Here is a 19,243-nt window from a genome sequence, read left to right as displayed (position 1 = left end):
ATCAGTAGAATACAAACCTATTTTTAATTTGCTGCAATCAATCATTAAAATAACAAGTATAGCATACTAACCACTCCCAAATCCTTAACAATGATTGCTTTTTTGTACTTAGAGCACAACCTAGTCTCTATTCAACACTGGCTTACCACGCTAATCTCATTTAAAGTAAAAGTTTTGTGAAATGGCTATCACCTATCATAGGCTCTAAAAATTAACTGCCATTTAGACACATATATTTTCTTACTACTGTATTTTCTCCTCAAAGGATTTTTACCCTTTCAACTTTGAGTTTTTGAGATTGGGAAAAAAATATAACCTAGTTTTAAGTGTGTAGGAGTTTTAAGTATGTAGGCTGATCTCACAAACAGCTCTTAGGTCTACTTCTCTTTACTTTTAATTATGTATCCGCACTGAGGCTTGCTTCTCCCCCCCCTTAAAGTCTCATAAGAGCCAAAGGAAATGAAGTGGAACAAAGAAGCAACATTAGCTTTCACAATTTATTGTTCTAGACAACTTTGACTATTGCCTGTGACAGAAAGCAACCAAGCAGAAAGAAAATAGAAGTCTTCTTGCACTGCCACTTCATCAAAGGCTGACGTCACAGGACTGATGTCTATGGCCACCAGCAATGCCCCCAGCCCACGCTGCCGCCCTGCAGCTCTCGGGCTGTATGTACAGAGAGCACCAGACACAGAAGAGAACATGCCTGAAAGATGAGCTGGAATGCGTTGTGGGTTGTTTTCTTTGTTTTTTAAGGTTATAGATTAAAAATGATACTTTAGAATGTTCTTTATTAATACAGGTTAATAAAGAATAAATCTGACACAGTTCACTCAATTTTAACTCCTTGATTGTTCAGAAAAATTTTCGTCTGGCTGGATAAACTCCTCCAGTAAAGCAGTTCATTTTGATTTCTGAATTCAACCTATTTTGACTGAAGCAATACTTTTGTGATGTTTTCCACTTGCAGAGGTAGATTTGGAACAAGAAGGGGGAGTACGAGTGACTGTCAAATATTCAACATGGCAACTTTCAGAAGTAACATCCGAAAGCAATGATGCTGATACACCTACTGTGCCAGAAGGATTCTCTGCAGCACCTTCCCTTGTGCTGGGCACCAAAAAGCTGGTTTTGATTCTTAGCCACAGGCTCTTAAATCAGAGCTTAATCCATTGCCATTGTGTCCTTGGGTTTCCTGCTTTAAAGATGCTGATGTAGCTGAATCCAAAAAAACTCACAAAAAGGAACAACATTGACTTAAACCAAGCAAACCACAAGCTTCAATACAACTGCTGAGCTCAAGGAATTATTTATGCAACAAAGAAAAGGAATGACAAAACGGCATAGGACTTAGATTTCTCTTGAAAATTCAATTCTTGTTGAATCTTCATCAGAGGATGAGGACCAAGATCCTCCTCACTTATCAAGGATATTTTCTCAGGAAGTAATTAGCACCCAAGTGGTATCAATACATGAATTCCAACTAGATTTAGATACACAAACCTAAGAGGAGAGAGAAGCAGAAGCCAACACAGTCATTCTGGAGACAGCACCAAGGAACAACTAGAAATTCACCATTTAATGATTTGATGCCCTAAAAAAGGCACATAATGACATAATGAAAAAAATGTTACGGCTTGACACACTATTAGTACAAGTCACATACACTATTGCCACAATCCCCGTGACACTTAACAAGACTTTCTGAAATCAACTGCAGATTGAAAACATGCTCCTGTTCAGCACAATTAATCTTCACAATTGGTGCATTTATTTAGAGAACATGGATTTTATAGAGTATAAAGACAATTTAAAAATATGAAAATTTTAAAAGCTAATTAAAATGTTTTGAACTATAGCAGATTGTTTTCATTTAAAAAGGCAAAATCTTCTCAGAGAATATTATATACACTTGGAAATTATTCTATAAATGTCAGCCTATAAACTGTCTCAGCTCCAGTCCTATTTTTTTAGAAATAGCATTTAAAGGCAGAAGTAGAAGAACCCACCCCAGAAGAACATCCTCCTATAAGCATCATTTCCAGCTTCTAATAACTCTGAGTTATGCTCTTCCTAAGTGATGACAGAGAATGTTTATAACATCTCTTAAGAACAAACCTGCTAGTTATCTCCTTTGCACTTGCCAGTGCTTCACAGTCAGGTTTTGGTGAAAGGTTAGACACACAAACATGAAGTACAGATGAAGGCAAGAGATGGCTTAGCTCCGAAAGCACAACTGGACTGTAATACAACAGGGTCACACACCTGTACAGCGATTCCCAGATCAGATGAACGCAGTGGTACCTCCAAGTGGCAATGATCAGCTGACACAAAATGCTGTTTGGCTCCTTCTTCCTACTAGTCCGCTCCCTTGCACTCCTCCAGTTCCTCCTCTTCTCTCCCATAGGTGTTCCCAGCTTGATTTCTACGCTACGGCTGATCTACAGCTGTTGTGGTATGGTGTGATTGAGACAGAAGCAATCCCTCTTCCAGCCTCATGTACCTATAAATCATGATCCTCTATTATTTCACACACACGCATAAAGTGGGGAACGCCGGTTTGTGTGCGACTGGTAGATTTTTGTTTTGCTGAGGGGTGAAGGCAAGCACATGCTGGAATTTCCCTCTGCCCCCTTCTAGGTCTTAATCATTTCAGTAGTTCTTCCATCCAAAACAGGGGAGGAAGGAACGTGGGTGGCTACAATTTCAGCAGCAATCCCACTGCATTCCCACACCCCTTGCCAATATAAACTACGACCTAAGATTGAGTTAAATTAACCTGAGGCCAGAATCAAAAGGAGGAATAACTAGGCAAAGCTAAGAGAACATGAAAGGCAAGAACAAAGGCTCTCTTTCTTTCTAATGAGGATTACACAGTGCAAACATCATGGTTATTTTCAAAAAAGAGTCCTAGTGTCAAAGACGCAGAACTACCCAGTTCTAACTCAAGTTGTGCCACTGACTACATAATTGCAAAGCAAACAAAAAAGCCTGATTTACAAGTTTCACAAAAATCTTTGAGAAGCTACAATAAACACCACTACTATGATGTACTATGTCTTCTTGGAATAGCCCTAGAAGAAATGCTAACATGCTATACTGTGCCATCAGTATCTACATGATGAAGAAGCACCCACACACTAAGTAAAAGACAGTAAAAACAAGGTCCTAAAGACTTAGGTATTTGCAAGCAGTTGTTTTTGTATTTTTGCTGGTGGTTATTTTTTAATCAATGCAATTTCTGTGCTGACTTCAAGCCCAAATTTGATCCCCCATTTCACAGCATCAAATTAAGCTCCATATCTGAAGGGCATCTCAGATCCCATGATTTCACTTTGGCTTATTTGACTATGATTTTTGCACCAAAGCAAGTTAACTATAGATTTATAAGAACAAGTGGGGTAGTTGTAAAGAATACAGTCTGTAGTGTCCACTGTATTGGCTATAATGATAGATTTTAAGCAGCTGCGACTAGAAAACATCAGCTCTGCCAAAATGTTAGATGCTAATGTCTGAAGCAGCTCAATTAAGCTACAAGATGTAATCGCTTTGTTCTCCCAGGGATGCAGGCAGGCATATTTCAGTCCATATCTGGAACTGACAGAAGCATTTATGGAAAGAACAGAACAAAAAAAATTTGAATACATGCAGCCTTACATATTCACCTTCCTTCAGAAGTCCCGGTTTTTAAGCCACACGTGATTTGATGTATTATGGGTTCTCAATAAAGCATGCAAAATAGCTGGAGCACTGCCAGTTTTAATCAGCAATCCAATTAAAGGATCCAATCAAGTTCACTTTAGCTGTTCAACAGTATGTGTGTAACAAACTATTTTTAACACGACTTTAACATGTAGGTTCTCTGTCTTTTAATAACATATTCAACAGTGACATGTAAAGGGAAATAACTGTTGCAACAAACTGCGCTCATGCGTACATTAAGAATATACCTAACGCATTTTTTAAAATTATGTCAAATGTTTCTTCATAAAGTCTAATTAATTTATTAAGTCAGAGAAGAACACATCTGCCTTATATCGGCATGTAAAAAGAACTGGACTATCACTTGTTTTCAAGAAAGATGCAAGAGTAGATGGTGTTGCTGATACTTTCCCTTTCCTCCTCTTCCACGGTTTCAACCCATTCTGTTGAAATGTCATATTATTCATGCAAATGAGATCATGCATTGGTATTTACGAAAGAAAGAAGTCAAAGTTTATTTCAGACTAACATTTACCTCACTGCAGCCAAAGTCAATTTTCCTATGATGAAGGAGAATTAACTGCAGGCAATTTATTCTGGAAGCAATAATTTGCTGAAATGTGTCCGGTTCTCAGGTGTTACCGGTCCACGCAGGGAATGCATACCACTATAACGCAGAAACTCAAACTGATGCTGTTATACCAGGAACATTTGGGACTCTCATGCATTTTAAGGCTAGAATGAACAAAATACCAGCATGTTTTCAGCATGACTAGCAATACAGTTAAAGCAGCTAAAGAAGTTACGGTTTAGATACCACTACTTGGCTGAGATACAGAAAAAAGTTTCATATGTAACCAGCACCCTGTTCGGAGGGCAGACCCCATCACTTACTCTGAGTATCACAAACAATATTAAAGACGTTTTCTAAAGATAACTTTAATGAATGCAGTATGTCAAAGAAGGGAAAAGAATAATACTTCTGTTTAACACTTACCCTCAGAAGCTGCAGGCATCTGGACCACAAACCAGCATTAAAGCTTTTAGACTTGGGAGTCTGAAGACACCAGCCACTCAAGATGAAGTTTTGCAATTTGATTATGTAAATGCTTTTTTCACAATACATAAGTAAATATGTCAGTTATAACACTGTCCTGGAAATTCAGTAGTTTCCTCAACAGTAATCATGGTACATTAGGTTTACAGTATAAATTAAATTACTTAAGTGTGAAATACAGAAGCTTCAACTAAAATTACTTTTGCCAAAATGTTAAATTTCAGACAAACTTTAATGTTGTGCTAATACAGAGCCATCTTACAGTACTTATAGGCCCCTAATAAGCAATCTTTGTTTATTTTGCATGCTGGATTTTTATCTTAAACTGCTTCCAAGGTAAAAATCAGAAATAACTGTTTTAGTTTGACTCTTCAGTTGCTATCAGATCATTTATGTGTGCTACAGTTTGATGCGATTTTAAAAGTTATTGCCTTTTTACTATAATGTGGGCAGAAATATTTTCATTAGCTTGCCTTAGCATTGATCACTTAAGCAAGAAATTCTCGATGTTTACGAAGTTTTAACTTGCAGAGCACTAGCAACCTACTAATATTACTTTATGTTACCAAATGAGAGAAATTGGGCAAAGGAAAAATGTACGTGGAACATGAAATGTTCAGGCCCAGAAGACCCTACCATCCCATGGAATAACATACCCAAAGAATATCTGGAAGCCTCAAAGGTCATAAAGGCACATGCTGGCAGGAAAGGGCTTTCCCTCTATAGTGTCTATGGACCTGTAATGCAGCAAAAGTCTCTGAAGGTCACCAGAGATGTCACAATTGTCCCCACACAGGCTATCCCCAGATGCCTACAACCTCTTCCCCCCACATTAATTTAGAGTTTGAATTGCAAAAGCTCTCAGCATGCTTGCTACAACACAAACATTACAAACGATTCAAGTATTTAAGTTATATTTCCGTACTGCTGCAATATTCAACCAAGCCAATGGAATTTTTTACCCAAAGACACTACAAGGAAACTGCAAGTGGGTCTATTCCCCCTCAGCATGCACAAGGTTAGTGCTTACATCCCTACTGGAAATGCACATGCACCCTACCTTACGTTACATTACATCAGGCAATGCAAAGGGAATAGCAAGGAAGGCTCTGCAAGCAACAGGGGGTTCCTTGGATCTACCACATCTGTAAACGTGGGAGCTGCAAAAACCAGGACTAGCAGAAGAAAACAATATGGCCAAGGAAAAGACCTGCAGAGACTGAGACACTTTCCCTTTCTTTTATAGAAGTTTCTACACTGCAACAAGCAGCTTTTATTCTGCCTTATCCAGTGCTCACCTACCTTCACATACCAAGCTGCATGCACCGGGCATTTCAGAAAGCTTTGAACACAGGACAGCACAGTCAGGGCTTTCTCAATGAAGCATGTAAAGGTTCAGAACAAGAGTGTATGCCTGTTTTACCTATTTTCCCTTTTTTCCTAAATCAGGGACTGACAGATGCTGCCCCCAGTGCCTGCACATGGCCTGCCTATTGTCACCAGGCCAGAAACTGATGTCTTTGCCACTGCTGGTGGTGACACCCATGAAAACATAATTGAGAACATCTGTATGTAGGCAGATACCTGGGTAATGTTCATACGTTACATGTAAGTACCACATGCAAAAAAAGCACAGTTTTATAAAGACGCATATGACTTGGGCTTTTGTCGTCTTAGTTTACTAGAGGAATCTCTTGTTAATAACGATGGGCAGAGACTAACCAACAGAGTGCACACTGAGTACACAAAATGAGAATTGTCATGCGTTACAAGAAGAAACAGAGCACATATTTATTACTTTTAAAACAGTCATCAACAGGGAAAAAGACTTACCTTAAAAACACCAACACACATCTCTTACAAGCTTATTCACTTGAGCAGTCACACGTGCAAGAAATATCATGTTATTTTCCGTAAATGTGTCTGTAAATGTAACAGTATCCTCAAGAAACATAATCCAAAATGTGAAAGCAAAGACACACGACGATAGATATTAGACAAATATACCACTTAGAGTTCTAGGTCCACCCTGTAGTTAAGTATGTCATTTAAGGAGGTATAAATTAAAATCACATAAAAGTTAAGGTGGAAACGTCATCTAGCACAACCTGCTTTGCTAAAAACAGGGCCAACTTCAAAATTAGATCTAACTGTGAAGCTAGAATTGGCTGTTGTCATCAGGTACTTTGCTGTTGAAATCAAATTCTGCAATATGACCTTTGGGTTCTTGTATTTTAATCCGAGCCCCTCTTGTAGCTGGTAATTTTTGCAGATGTTGGAAAACAATTTATCGCATTCCAAAAGTGCAGGTTTGGTTTCTTTGAAAAGGACCAGTGAACTGAGTGAGGCCTATTAATGTCAATAAATCACATACCTAGTAACTAAAGTGAAGACCACAAACGTTGTCAAAAAAGACCTCCATATTCAGGATACAACAGAATTAAGGTTTCAAGTGCCACCTCTCTTGCATATGCATTATGCTACAAATTCCTTAACTATATAGTCACTTTCTCCTCTTTTCCATGCAGTGGACAGAATGAACCAGACTCATGCAGTGAGTAACTTTCAAGTTGTGTTCTCTTCACTTGTGTGAAATATACTTAAGTTACAAAACTTCTACAAACCTTACTCTGAAGACAGTACGATCAGCTTGCTCACATACTTTTAACACCACTCAGTATAGCAGTATCTCATCACTTCAAAAGACACATGTGAATTACTGTCTTCAAAACACAGGTAGCTAAAGGGTCCATTTTACAGACTGGGAGCCAAGGGAACACTGCCATCAAAGGCTTTACCTAAATTCGTTTTTCTGACCTAACACATTCAAAAACCCAAAGAACTTATCATTTTATAGATAATTCTATAATATACAGAAGTATACACATATATTCATGCACAAAGTCACTCATGCATTGAAGTCAAAGGGACATGCGCTTGGCATGCAGTTCAGAGTGTTCAGTACTTAAAGAATTGAAGATTTTTAGATCTGAACGTGAGGGCCCATAAAAACAAGCAGGTAATTAGTTAGTCATCACAGAAAGGGTAGTCTATGTCACTTGGCCAGAATCACTCTGTATAATAGTGAAACTATATAATAAGGCCACAGAAAGCTACCCAGGCAATTCAAAATCTGGCATTCCCAACTGTTCTTTGGAGTGTGGCTTCAGTAAATATTGTCATCAGGGAGGTTCAGAAATGTACTTCCTTAGCCTTCTAGAAAAAAACAATTAAAAAGGAGCCCATTTCTCCATGTGTCATTATATTGCTATGAACATAAAACAGGACTGGAAATTCTAGGGCTGCCATAGAGACATCTTTCCTCTGAACACTGAACAGCTGTGATCTAGTCGTAGATCCACCTCATTAAACCCACAAGCTTAAGATGAAGACCACATGCCTCCAAGAGAAGAGGGTATAGATGAAGAAGTCAGGAAAAATCCATCTGTGCAAAGTGATTCCCTGTCCCCTTACCGTCTGCCCATTCCCTGGTGGGTGAAGGCTGGCATGGACATTCCCCATGCTGCTGCAGGCAACTGGAAAGCATGCTGGCAGGCCAGGGTGCCTGGCTTGCTTCTCCCCCACACTGGACACCCAGATGACGCCACAACCCTTGTGCCAGCCCCTCACTGCTGCCAGTCACAAGAGAGGTCTGTACTGGTAACTGCTTCTACCACAGCTGTCACTCTGCAGCCAGGCCCACCCCACCATGTGCGCCTTCTCCTCCCAGACCACGTGCCTTGCCCAGCTAGTCCCAATACCCTGTCAACCTCTTGCTCATCTTCCTACTTTGCCTGCCCAGCCATCCTCTGTCAACCTCTAATGCAGCCTCTTGGCCATTTCCTTGCCTCCCAAGGTTTTCCCCTCTATCATATATTCTTGTCTCCAAGTCAGGTGGCCAGTCTCAACCACCTACTTGTCATCTGTTGAGCAGCCCCTGTCACCACTTTTCATCCCAACTTTCAGCCTTCTCCTCAATACACTCACTTTTTTTGACCCAATTCTCTTCATCCTTTCCAACTCATCTTCACAGGTCAAGAAAAAGTTGCCTCAACATTTCCCAGATGTAAGAAGAGTCCTGAAAGCAGAGTACTTGGAGTCTCTTCTTAGTTCAGGCTCTGTTCAGATTCATACCCAGCGAACAGCAGCCCTGTGTAACAACTGCAGGAATAGCTCATCTTGGTTCTAAGCCAGAACTGTAGCAAACAATGCACGCACATACGTATGCGTGCAGCAAACGATGAGGATGTGAGCTAAGGTCACAATGAATTCATCAGCTATACTTCAAAAGGCTTATGGCCCTGCCAAATTTGAAACCAAAATGTACTAACTCAAAAGGAGAATCACATCAGTGCTTCTAGCTAACCACAGGCACAGAGTAAGTTTTATACATAAATGTAAAATAATGGGTTGTGCATTCCACATTAAGGCTCTTTCCATGCCTCCGCCCCACTATACAAATCATAGTCTCCCTCAAATCCAGGTCTTCTATGTACCCACTTTATTCCACATGAGTTTGATTACAAACAGAACTCTGATATTTTTTCGGAGGACAATTATCTCACCCCTTAAAATAAACAGAAGAGAAATTTCAAACTGAGGGATGGCTGCACAAGGCTTTAAGAAAAAACTTTGCATGTTCTTTAACATTTATCAAGTATGTCACGGTACTAATCCACAGTGCTCTTACTTCAACAGTTATGTTCTTCTATCTCTCCCCTTTTTGATGATCATCTCATTAACCAGCTACAGGGATATGTTTCTGAAAGATGAATGCATCTCCCACAAAGTATGCTATATCAATGATTTATGACTGTCACTGTAACACGACTGCTTGCAATGGCTAAAATCCAAATTTTTTTCTTCTCCATTCTATCAGTGGTTTTGTTTGTTCTTCCATATGTTTGGAAAAAAAGCTTTCCTCTACTCCATAGTTATTTCTTGATTGCCCGTACACCTTGCACTTCATATCATCGGTCAATTGATATTCTCTTAATCCAGTCATCTGCTGTCATACTACTCATACAAAGAAAACTGTCAGGCCCACAACAACATGTCTCACAAGCTTTCCCATCCTCCCCTTCACAACTTATTTTTTCCCTTCTTTTGATGATCACTTTTGTAACTCCAGCTTTCATGTTGGTTCATACAGAACATTAGCACTTCTCAGCTACCCTGCTAACAAGCATTAGGAGCCCAGCTTTCCTATGCTATCTTAAAAAAAGAGTAGCTACCAGCCACCCTGAAGAATGCTGCAGTATCACAATCACTGCGTGAGAATAATTTCAAAAGCAGGAACAAAGAAAGATGTAGGCTCAACTGAAAAAAAGAATCAAAGACTTAAATTATACCAGTATTATACAATGGGGTAACCTTCAGGAGATTAATCTCCAAAATACAATTCAGAAAAATTCCTATACCTTTAAAAAATATTTCTTAAACGCTTTTGAAGAGATAATTAAAAAGGGAGAACATTAAATATGGACTTATGGAAATCAGTCAGGACACAACACACCAGACCCATCCTCCCTCCAGTGTACATCTCTCAATGGGTTAAAAAAAAAAAAGAAAAAAGAATCACAGTCAAAACAAGAGAAAATTCACAGAAAAATAGAATTTCTGCATGTCTGTCACTCAGTTATGGACAATAGTATTGCACCTCTACAACTTCTTCCGTTTATCCTGAAAGTGTCAAACAAAATGCCTGTAGAACTTTATTGTCAGTATACTCCTTTTATTTGTCCCATTTCCTTTATTCATCTATGAGCTGCAACATGATTGACATCCTTTAATCAGAATTGTACAACAGCATGCCAAGCTAATTATTACATAAAAGATGATACACATTACCTCTCCAGGTCAAGCTACAATCCCCTATTTGGACGTCATTTTTAAAATTACAAGCTTTAATAACTTGTGCATTATTCTACTTCAGACACTATGGTCTTCAGTTTCAGAGAAGGTTTTGCTGCTCCTGTGTAGTTTTTGGTGAATGCTACCAGTACTGATAATAAAGACTGGTAACCCTTCTTCTGCAGCAGATGAACCTATTTTTTACTTTTGTCAAGACTCTCGAAAAACAAAAGTGACAAAAGGACCTGCCTTCTTAAACCAAGTTTTGTAGTTTGGTTTCATAGTTTAAGCTGGCTGGAATTAGTTATCTTTTGCCCCAGAGCTAACTTTCTATGCCACAGATTGATTTCTTGCCAAAAATGCATTCATATCCGATAGCAACAACAAAACAGGGGAGGAGGCACATTAGAGCAAGTAAATGCATTCATATGTTCAGAATGCAGTCAGAGGCAGGAGACAATTAGAGAAGGAAATTCAAAGTATAAGGCATTTCCTGAGGATTAATGAGTAGGTGGTAGTGTTTGATAGTTAAGGGCAGGATGGGTTCTGCAACCAGCACAATTCATTAATCCCCCAGGCAACACAAACTGGTATTTTGCTATTTTTTTTTTTCCTTTTTGCTGCACTCGTTATTTTCCTTAGCATTTAATTAAAACTTCCATTTACTCTGACACCATTGTTCCTTCAGAGCCTAACGCTCTCTGTATGTCTGAACAGTGCTACTGTGGTAAATGACATCTAGAAAATTATGGAATTAATACCTGGTGCAAAAGGCCAGATAACTTTTCAAGTTTAAGAAAGTTCTTCTAACCTTCTCCTAAAAACTAAAAATGTTCTCTGCCTTACAAACAGAAAGGCCTCAGCAGATGTGATCCTTTCCTCTAATTTACAAGCTGCTTGATGGCCTCCATTATCTTATTGGTAGCAGACAAAGAGAGAATCGAGTATTGGAGAGAACAAATGATTTTCAAGCTGCTTTTCAGCTCCTTAGGAAGCCACATACACTAATGCATACACTAATGGGACTTAACATGTCCCAAACCAGCAACCATCCCCTCCATCATCATAACTCCATACTGACCTGTGACTGGCGCATCTATGTCCAGCAAATTTTTTTCCTGGCGGAGAATTGAAGCTCCCTCTGTTATTATTCTCAAAGCAACGCTCTCTTCCAGTCTCCCTTCTTTCATAAGGTGTGCCTTTAAGATATCCACACGGGGTTTTCCATCATTATCAAACACTTCCTTAGCTGTGAGCCGGTGACTTGGAGGAAATGGGACAGCTGAGTGGAAAAAAAACCAAAAATATCTGGTCACTTTTTAGAGTAAAGCCTCTATTAATGATAATCACAGAATCATTAAGGTTGGAAAAGACCTTCAAGATCATCAAGTCCAACTGTCAATCCAACACTGCCATGCCCACTAAACCGTGTCCCGAAGTGCCACGTCTACATGTTTTTTTGAACACTTTCAGTAATGGTGACTCCACCACCTCCCTGGGCAGCCTGTTCCAATGTTTGACCACTCTCTCAGTAAAGAAATTTTTTCAAATATCCAGTCTAAACCTCCCCTGGCACAACTTGAGGCCATTTCCTCTCGTCCTATCGCTAGTTCCTTGGGAGAAGAGACCAACACCCACCTCGCTACAACCCCCTTTCAGGTAGTTGTAGAGAGCGATAAGGTCTCCCCTCAGCCTCCTCTCCTCCAGACTGAACCACCCCAGTTCCCTCAGCTGCTCCTCATAAGACCTATGCTCCAGCCCCCTCACCAGCATAATGACACATTTCAAAAGACATCTCTGCTGCAAAACAGTGTTAACATGAGTTTTCCACTGCCTCTTATATTTTGTGGTTTAACTTGTACATAGATTATGAAACATACTATTAAAGCGCATGTATTCCGTAGGCTACATTATTCATGCATGCAGGAACAACTTATTCATGCTTATAAAAAATTGAGAGGAAGATTTAGGCCATATTTACAGGTAGATACATTGAAACAAGCCTCCCAAAAGGCATGGGAATATTAGGGAAAGCAGGGAATGGAGCTTTAACTGCTCTAGTTGCACTAGAGAACGTTGATATAATGCTCCCTTCCATTAAGAGCACAAAATGCACAAACAGGTGCAATATTTAATTTCTGTGCAGGGACACGCGCATATACACTCCAATGCTAAAATCCAAGACGGACCTCTCTCTAACGACTTGGGGTAGGGGGACGGGAGATGTCTGCCCCGTGTAAGTAACAGTTAGCTACACGAGAAGCACCTGAAGCCCTTCAAAGCGCGCCTGCGAGCCAAACAGACCACCCCAGCAAAGGCCGGGCAGAGGATGTATCAAGACTGCAGTTGGAAATACACGAATAGATCGGCGGGTTGCCCTAGCAACAGGGCAGCGACTAGCGAGCTGCGCGCTGCCGCCACGTAAGGGCCGAGGCGCACGGCAAGCTTCAGGGGCTCCTGCGATGCCGTCAGCTGCCAGGGTGAGGCCGGAGCGTTATCCCGGCTTAACCCGCTTTCCCTCGCGGCGCAACCAGAGCGGCATTAGGCACTGCCTGCCTCGCCAGCCACCGGGTAATCACGCTGATCCCTGTGGGTCCGGTCACTCTGCAGCTCCGAGCGGGGAGAGGAAGGGGCTGCAGGGCTGCTCTCGGCTGGCTGCACCCAAGGGCGCAACCCCGTCCCTGCCAAGGGGCCTCGTCTCCTGCGTCTTGCTGGCAGCTCTGCCACATTGTGAGACACGAAACCCTAACGCCGGGGATCAACACGTCTGTTAGCCTCAATTTGCGTCTCATTTCCCCATCGATATACTTCAGAAACAGCCCACAAATCATACACGTCATTTAAAGCCCCAGACAAGAACTCTCCACTTACACGACCAAAAGCAACAGGGCAGAAAATAAACAATTTCACTTTGTGCAGTTATTTTCCACAGATATTTTAAACACAAACATCTGCAGAAAACGCTGGGTTTTCACTCAGTTCTTCCCCACCACCCCTTCTTCAGCCCTAGCTCCAGTAGTCCGTTCACTCCACCCAGCCTGGGGTGCAGTAATGAACGTGGGTCTTTGCTGTACGCTGAAGCCTGACTGCTCTCGGACTTAAAAGTGGGACAAAAGGGGGAGAAGGTGAAAGTTTATGACATCCCCAACACTACCGCAATTCTCCTGAAGTGATGACACCTACAACCAACAATGAAGACGAAACACAGTCCTCAGCTCTGGAAAGCCCTGCCACAGGTCTGTTAGGATCTTCTCACTCAATTGACAAGAACTCCTAGACTGCTTTAAATTAGTTTATGTTTTGAGTGGTACTTCTATGATAAGATGAAGGCTATTAAAGACCAAAACCTCACTCTGTTTTTCACAGCTACTGCAGTTAAGCCTGTCCCACGACACTCACAAAAATGAGGTTATACGCAGTGTCATTCACATGTATCTGCAGCAGACCCTCAAAAGAAAGACTGCAATACACGAGCTATAAACAATTAATAACGCAACATAGAAAAAGAATCACAGAATCATTAAGGTTGGAAAGGATCTTCAAGATCATCAAGTCCAACCATTAACCCAACACCACCATGCCCCCTAAACCATGTCCCCAAGTGCCACGTCCACACATTTTCTGAACACTTCCAGTGATGGTGACGCCACCACCTCCCGGGGCAGCCTGTTCCAATGCTTGACCACCCTCTCACTAAAGGAATGTTTCCTAATATCTAATCTAAACCTCCCCTGGCGCAACTTGAGGCCATTTCCTCTCGTCCTATCGCTAGTTCCTTGGGAGAAGAGACCAACACCCACCTCGCCACAACCCCCTTTCAGGTACTTGTGGAGAGCTATAAGGTCTCCCCTCAGCCTCCTCTTCTCCAGACTGAACCACCCCAGTTCCCTCAGCTGCTCCTCGAAGACTTGTGCTCCAGACCTCTCACCAGCTTCGTTGCCCTTCTCTGGACACGCTCCAGCACCTCAATGTCCTTCTTGTAGCGAGGGGCCCAAAAATGAACACAGGATTCAAGGTACTCACCAGTGCCGAGTACAGGGGCACGATCACTTCCCTACTCCTGCTGGCCACACTATTTCTGATTCAGGCCAGGACGCTGTTGGCCTTCTTGGCCACCTGGGCACACTGCTGGCTCATGTTCAGCCAGCTGTCAACCAGCACCCCCAGCTCCCTTTCTGCCGGGCAGCTCTCCAGCCACTCCTCCCCAAGCCTGTAGCGTTGCATGGGGTTGTTGTGACCCAAGTGCAGGACCCGGCACTTGGCCTTATTAAACCTCATACAGTTGACCTCTGCTCATCGATCCAGCCTGTCCAGATCCCTCTGCAGAGCCCTCCTGTCCTCCAACTGATCAACACTTCCACCCAACTTGGTGTCGTCTGCAAACTTACTGAGGGAGCACTCAATCCCCTCATCCAGATCATCAATAAAGACATTGAACAAGACCAGCCCCAGAACCGAACCCTGGGGAACACCGCTTGTGACCGGCTGCCAACTGGATTTAACTCCGTTCACTAGAACTCTCTGGGCTTGGCTGTCCAGCCAGTTCTTCACCCAGTGAAGAGAATAATCATTGCAAGAAAAAAGAAGGTGAATGAGAACTCAGCAGTTCTCCAAGCCTCCATCCTCCTTTTGCAAAATCAAAACCCCAGAAGCTAGCTAGTCCTAATGATCCCACATTCCCTGCGTGGAGGAAGGGAGGGAAAAGTTGTTAATTATCTCCAATCAGTTTGGCTGGAAGAAGCACGTACCATTAGCTTGCATACCTTTGCGAGACAACCGCGTCTGCTCTTCACTACAAGTATCACAGTGTAAAAATCTACAAAGCATATCATTACTCTGAGGTAACTACCATATATGCATGTGTGTTGAAAGGAGATTTTTAGATTTATAAAGATAGAGCAAAACAGACAATCAAGCAAGCAAAAGCTATGAAATGTTACCTACGATTAAGAGAAAAATATGGCATCCACTGCAGCACTGTAAGAGGTCTGCAGGCAGATTTCTAACAAACATGTGCCAGCGGCTAATTAAAGAAAAAAAGATACTGTTCCAACAGCAGATGATTAATGATTAATTAGCAGAAAGATGAACGACTGAATAGAGCACAAATTGCATCTTCCATTACGAGAATATTAATTTTGTATGTACACATACACAGAGCTTCCACAGAAGAACAACTAAGAAATGGAATGGTTCACGTGGAAGTCAGTTAAACATCATTCTTTAGTGTTATCGCCCACAAATGCCTGGATCAACCAGAATCCTTTTATAAATGTAACAAACATTTAATTTCCATTGCTTTATATATAGCAACATCACCATCTGAATACACAGGTATCCATCAGCTTCTCCACACCTGCTTGCTTTCTCCATTTTTTTTTAAAGCCATGCTATTAGTGCTTGCAACAAATAACTCTCTCCCAGTGGTTTTGCTTTTATCAGAAATAAGACTGAGAGCCTCATCAGACAGCAAGGGTGCACACAGCATGCACAGCCAGGAAGAGCATGGAGCTGGGAGAGGAGCCCACCAGGGAGAGGCAGGAGGAACGAGTGGCACGTTGAACTGCCAGTACCAAGGCCCTCACCATAGCACAAGCTCAGGGGACATTTTCATAAAAAGAGGTGGGAATCTGTATTAAACAAATGCCATAAAAAAGGGAGTTGATTTGTCTGTACGTACCACATGTATTTTTAGGGAGTTTAGTGACAAATCCCACTACAAGACCACCACACAAGAACATCATGCGCACTTACCCATACTCCGTAAAACCTAAAACATGGACTGGTCTCCACCTCTGTTTACATTTATTTCTTTGTATTGGCATTAAAAAAAATCCAAAACCTAACCAAAACCCAACCAACTCTTCACCATGTGAAATACTACCGTGGTGGTTTGTTAATACAATGTGGACCACAACAAAAAGCAATGAAAAAAAGGTTTTAACCTTTTACCTCAGCATGTCAGTAGCATCCTCCCGAGATCTGAAAACACAAGAAAATGCTCTTTAACCACTTACTGTTTTTTTGGGGGGAGGGGTTGGTTTGGTTTTTTTTTCCCCTTATGCTATCAAGTCTCTTGATGAGCATGTTCCAGCAAATGGAGAAAAAGATCAACCTGCTATTTTACTGTTCTTGTAGGCTCCTGCAAACCCCATCTTACCAATAACAGAACGACTGCAAAGGTCAGACACATCCTTACTGTTTCTCTCAAATATTAAGCAGCCTCTCTAGACCAAATAAATAAACCATAAAGAGCTATGCTTAATTAGAGTAGACCATGGGTGCACACATAAATAAAATACAAGCATGCACCAAAGCAAGCATTATTTTCTTTATATATTATTCATTTAAAAATGAAGCTGTACACTAAATTAATACTCTCAGAGGAGGCTGCCCATAAGAAAAGACTATCTATCTCTCATCAATATTCAAGTTCCTTGCAAATTATCTCCCTCTGTAATACTTGTCCTATAATTACATATAACTTATGCTGTATGTAACTACGTTTATAGCACAACATACTTCTATGAAAAAGACATGTTTTCCTCTTCATTTGCAGTGAAAACACACCAGTAACTATCACCATCTCAATAACCCAAGGTATTGCAAACACCCTCAGAAGTTTGCTGATGACACCAAGCTGAGTGGTGCAGTTGACATGCTGGAGGGAAGGGATGCCATCCAGAGGGACCTTGACAGGCTTGAGAGGTGGGCCTCTGCAAACCTTAAGTTCAACAAGGCCAAACTCAAGGTCTTGTAGATGGGTCAGGACAATGCCCAGCACAAATATAGGCTGGGTGGAGAATGGATTGAGAGCAGCCCTGAGGAGGACTTGGGGGTACTGGTGGATGAAAACCTGGACATGAGCCAGCAATGTGTGCTCGTAGCCCAGAATGCCAACCGTATCCTGGGCTGCATCAAAAGCAGCACAGCCAGCAGGTCGAGGGAGGTGATTCTCCCCCTCTACTCCACTCTCATGAGACTCCACCTGGAGTCCTGCATCCAGCTCTGGGGTCTCCAACATAAGAAGGACATGGACCTAATTGGAGGGAGTCCAGAAGAGGGCCTATGAAGACAGACTGAGAGAGCTGGGGCTCTTCAGCGTGGAGAAGAGAAGGCTCTGGGGAGACCTCATAGCAGCCTTCCTGAAGGGGGGCTACAAGAAAGCTGGAGCGGGACTTTTTACAAGGGTATGTAGTGATAGGGTAATGGCTTTAAACTGGAAGAGGGTAGATTTAGGTTAGACCTAAGGAAAGGAAGAAATTCTTCACTATGAGGGTGGTGAGACAGTGGAACAGGTTGCCCAGAGAAGCTGTGGATGCCCCATCCCTGGAAGTGTTCAAGGCCAGGTTGGATGGGGCTTTGAGCAACCTGGTCTAGTGGAAGGTGTCCCCGACCATGGCAGGGGGGGTTGGAACTAGATGATCTTTAAGGTTCCTTCCAGCCCAAACCATTCCATGATTCTATGACTCTACGACTTTACAATGGCATATTCTTGGGCATTCCTGCTGAACAGTAACACCATCCCTACTGCAGTATTCACTATTTACTCAGAGCTCTGCATTTCCGTACCATGCCGCATCTGACCAAAGCTACAGTCCAATATATAAAGAAGCAGCCAAAGATCAACTTTTTGACCTAATGGCAATAGTTTAACACTACATAATTCTGAGCATGTTTCCTGTACAGTTGCCTACAAATTTCTGGCTTACAGATTTACTATGAACCAAAAAGGAAAGAATGATGAAATATTTTTTTCAAGAACACCACTACTTCAGGTGACAGACAGGAACAAGAGGATGAGTCACTGCCATCCACAGCTGCTAAGGGGAGCAGAGCAAAACCTTTCAGGTGCAGGGCTCACCAAAGTGGTGGGAAAGGGAAAGGGTGCTGCCAAAAACGCTCAGCCACGCAAAACATCGAGTTCTTTTGTGATAAATATCCCCCTCCATAGATGTCCTCAGGTGGCACGTGGAAGGTGCTTTCATCTCCATGCAGAAGTTATTTGGTGACAGATTCACCATTCAAACACATTGGATTACTAGCATCTTTTTTAAACCTACACCTTTTTTTCTTAGTAGGTATTTTTTAGTAGTATACAAAAGGGTGAGTCATTTAGAAGACAAAATTTATTTTCGATGTAAAAAAATTGTACTATAGCATTCAGGACGTGTGCAATTTCTTACTAGTTTTTTGTCCACTTGAATTTTAGACAGGAAAATATGTCTCTACCTGGAGGAAAAAAAAAAGAAAAAAAAACCAACCAAAAAACCCCAACTATTTATATGACAGTTATAAGACTCAAACCAAATTTTTCTCAGTGGAACTCATATTCTTTTGTTTTCTAACAAAAACTATCAGGTTTCATTTTACATTAGCTTCTTTCATTAGGAGTCGGCACACGCAGTGTAAAGCCTGCCTGGTAGCTATTCCTGATTCAGAAACATCACTGGAACTGGCAACCCCTTGCTAAAAGATCAAACTTCCATGTGCCATTTTAAGACATGATGTATGTGAGTATTTTTTTTTTTTTTTTACTAAATATGCTCACTAGATCTTCACTAAACAATTTGACAAAGCTTAATAATTGCTGATACAGTGAAAGTGTTGGAAATTAAAATCTGGAAAATA

The 19,243-nt window shown here is 41.5% G+C and overlaps 1 protein-coding gene across 4 annotated transcripts in view; it reads right to left on the bottom strand.

Moving 5' to 3' along the window:
• The window catches only part of PPP3CA (protein phosphatase 3 catalytic subunit alpha), a gene marked incomplete at both ends in the record, with an annotated part of 194,898 nt that overhangs the window by 98,929 nt on the left and 76,726 nt on the right, over nucleotides 1–19,243 (bottom strand). For all 4 annotated transcript variants that reach the window (XM_081999450.1, XM_081999451.1, XM_081999452.1 and 1 more), the window contains one exon: nucleotides 11,694–11,894. In XM_081999450.1, the coding sequence (XP_081855576.1) occupies nucleotides 11,694–11,894 (201 nt within the window). The remainder of the gene's footprint in view (nucleotides 1–11,693; nucleotides 11,895–19,243) is intronic.

The sequence above is a fragment of the Phaethon aethereus genome, assembly GCF_964289735.1.
Source record: "Phaethon aethereus genome assembly, chromosome: 4".
Classification (NCBI taxonomy): domain Eukaryota; kingdom Metazoa; phylum Chordata; class Aves; order Phaethontiformes; family Phaethontidae; genus Phaethon; species Phaethon aethereus.
Note: the sequence above shows the minus strand (reverse complement) of the source record. Positions and strands in the feature narration are given on the sequence as shown.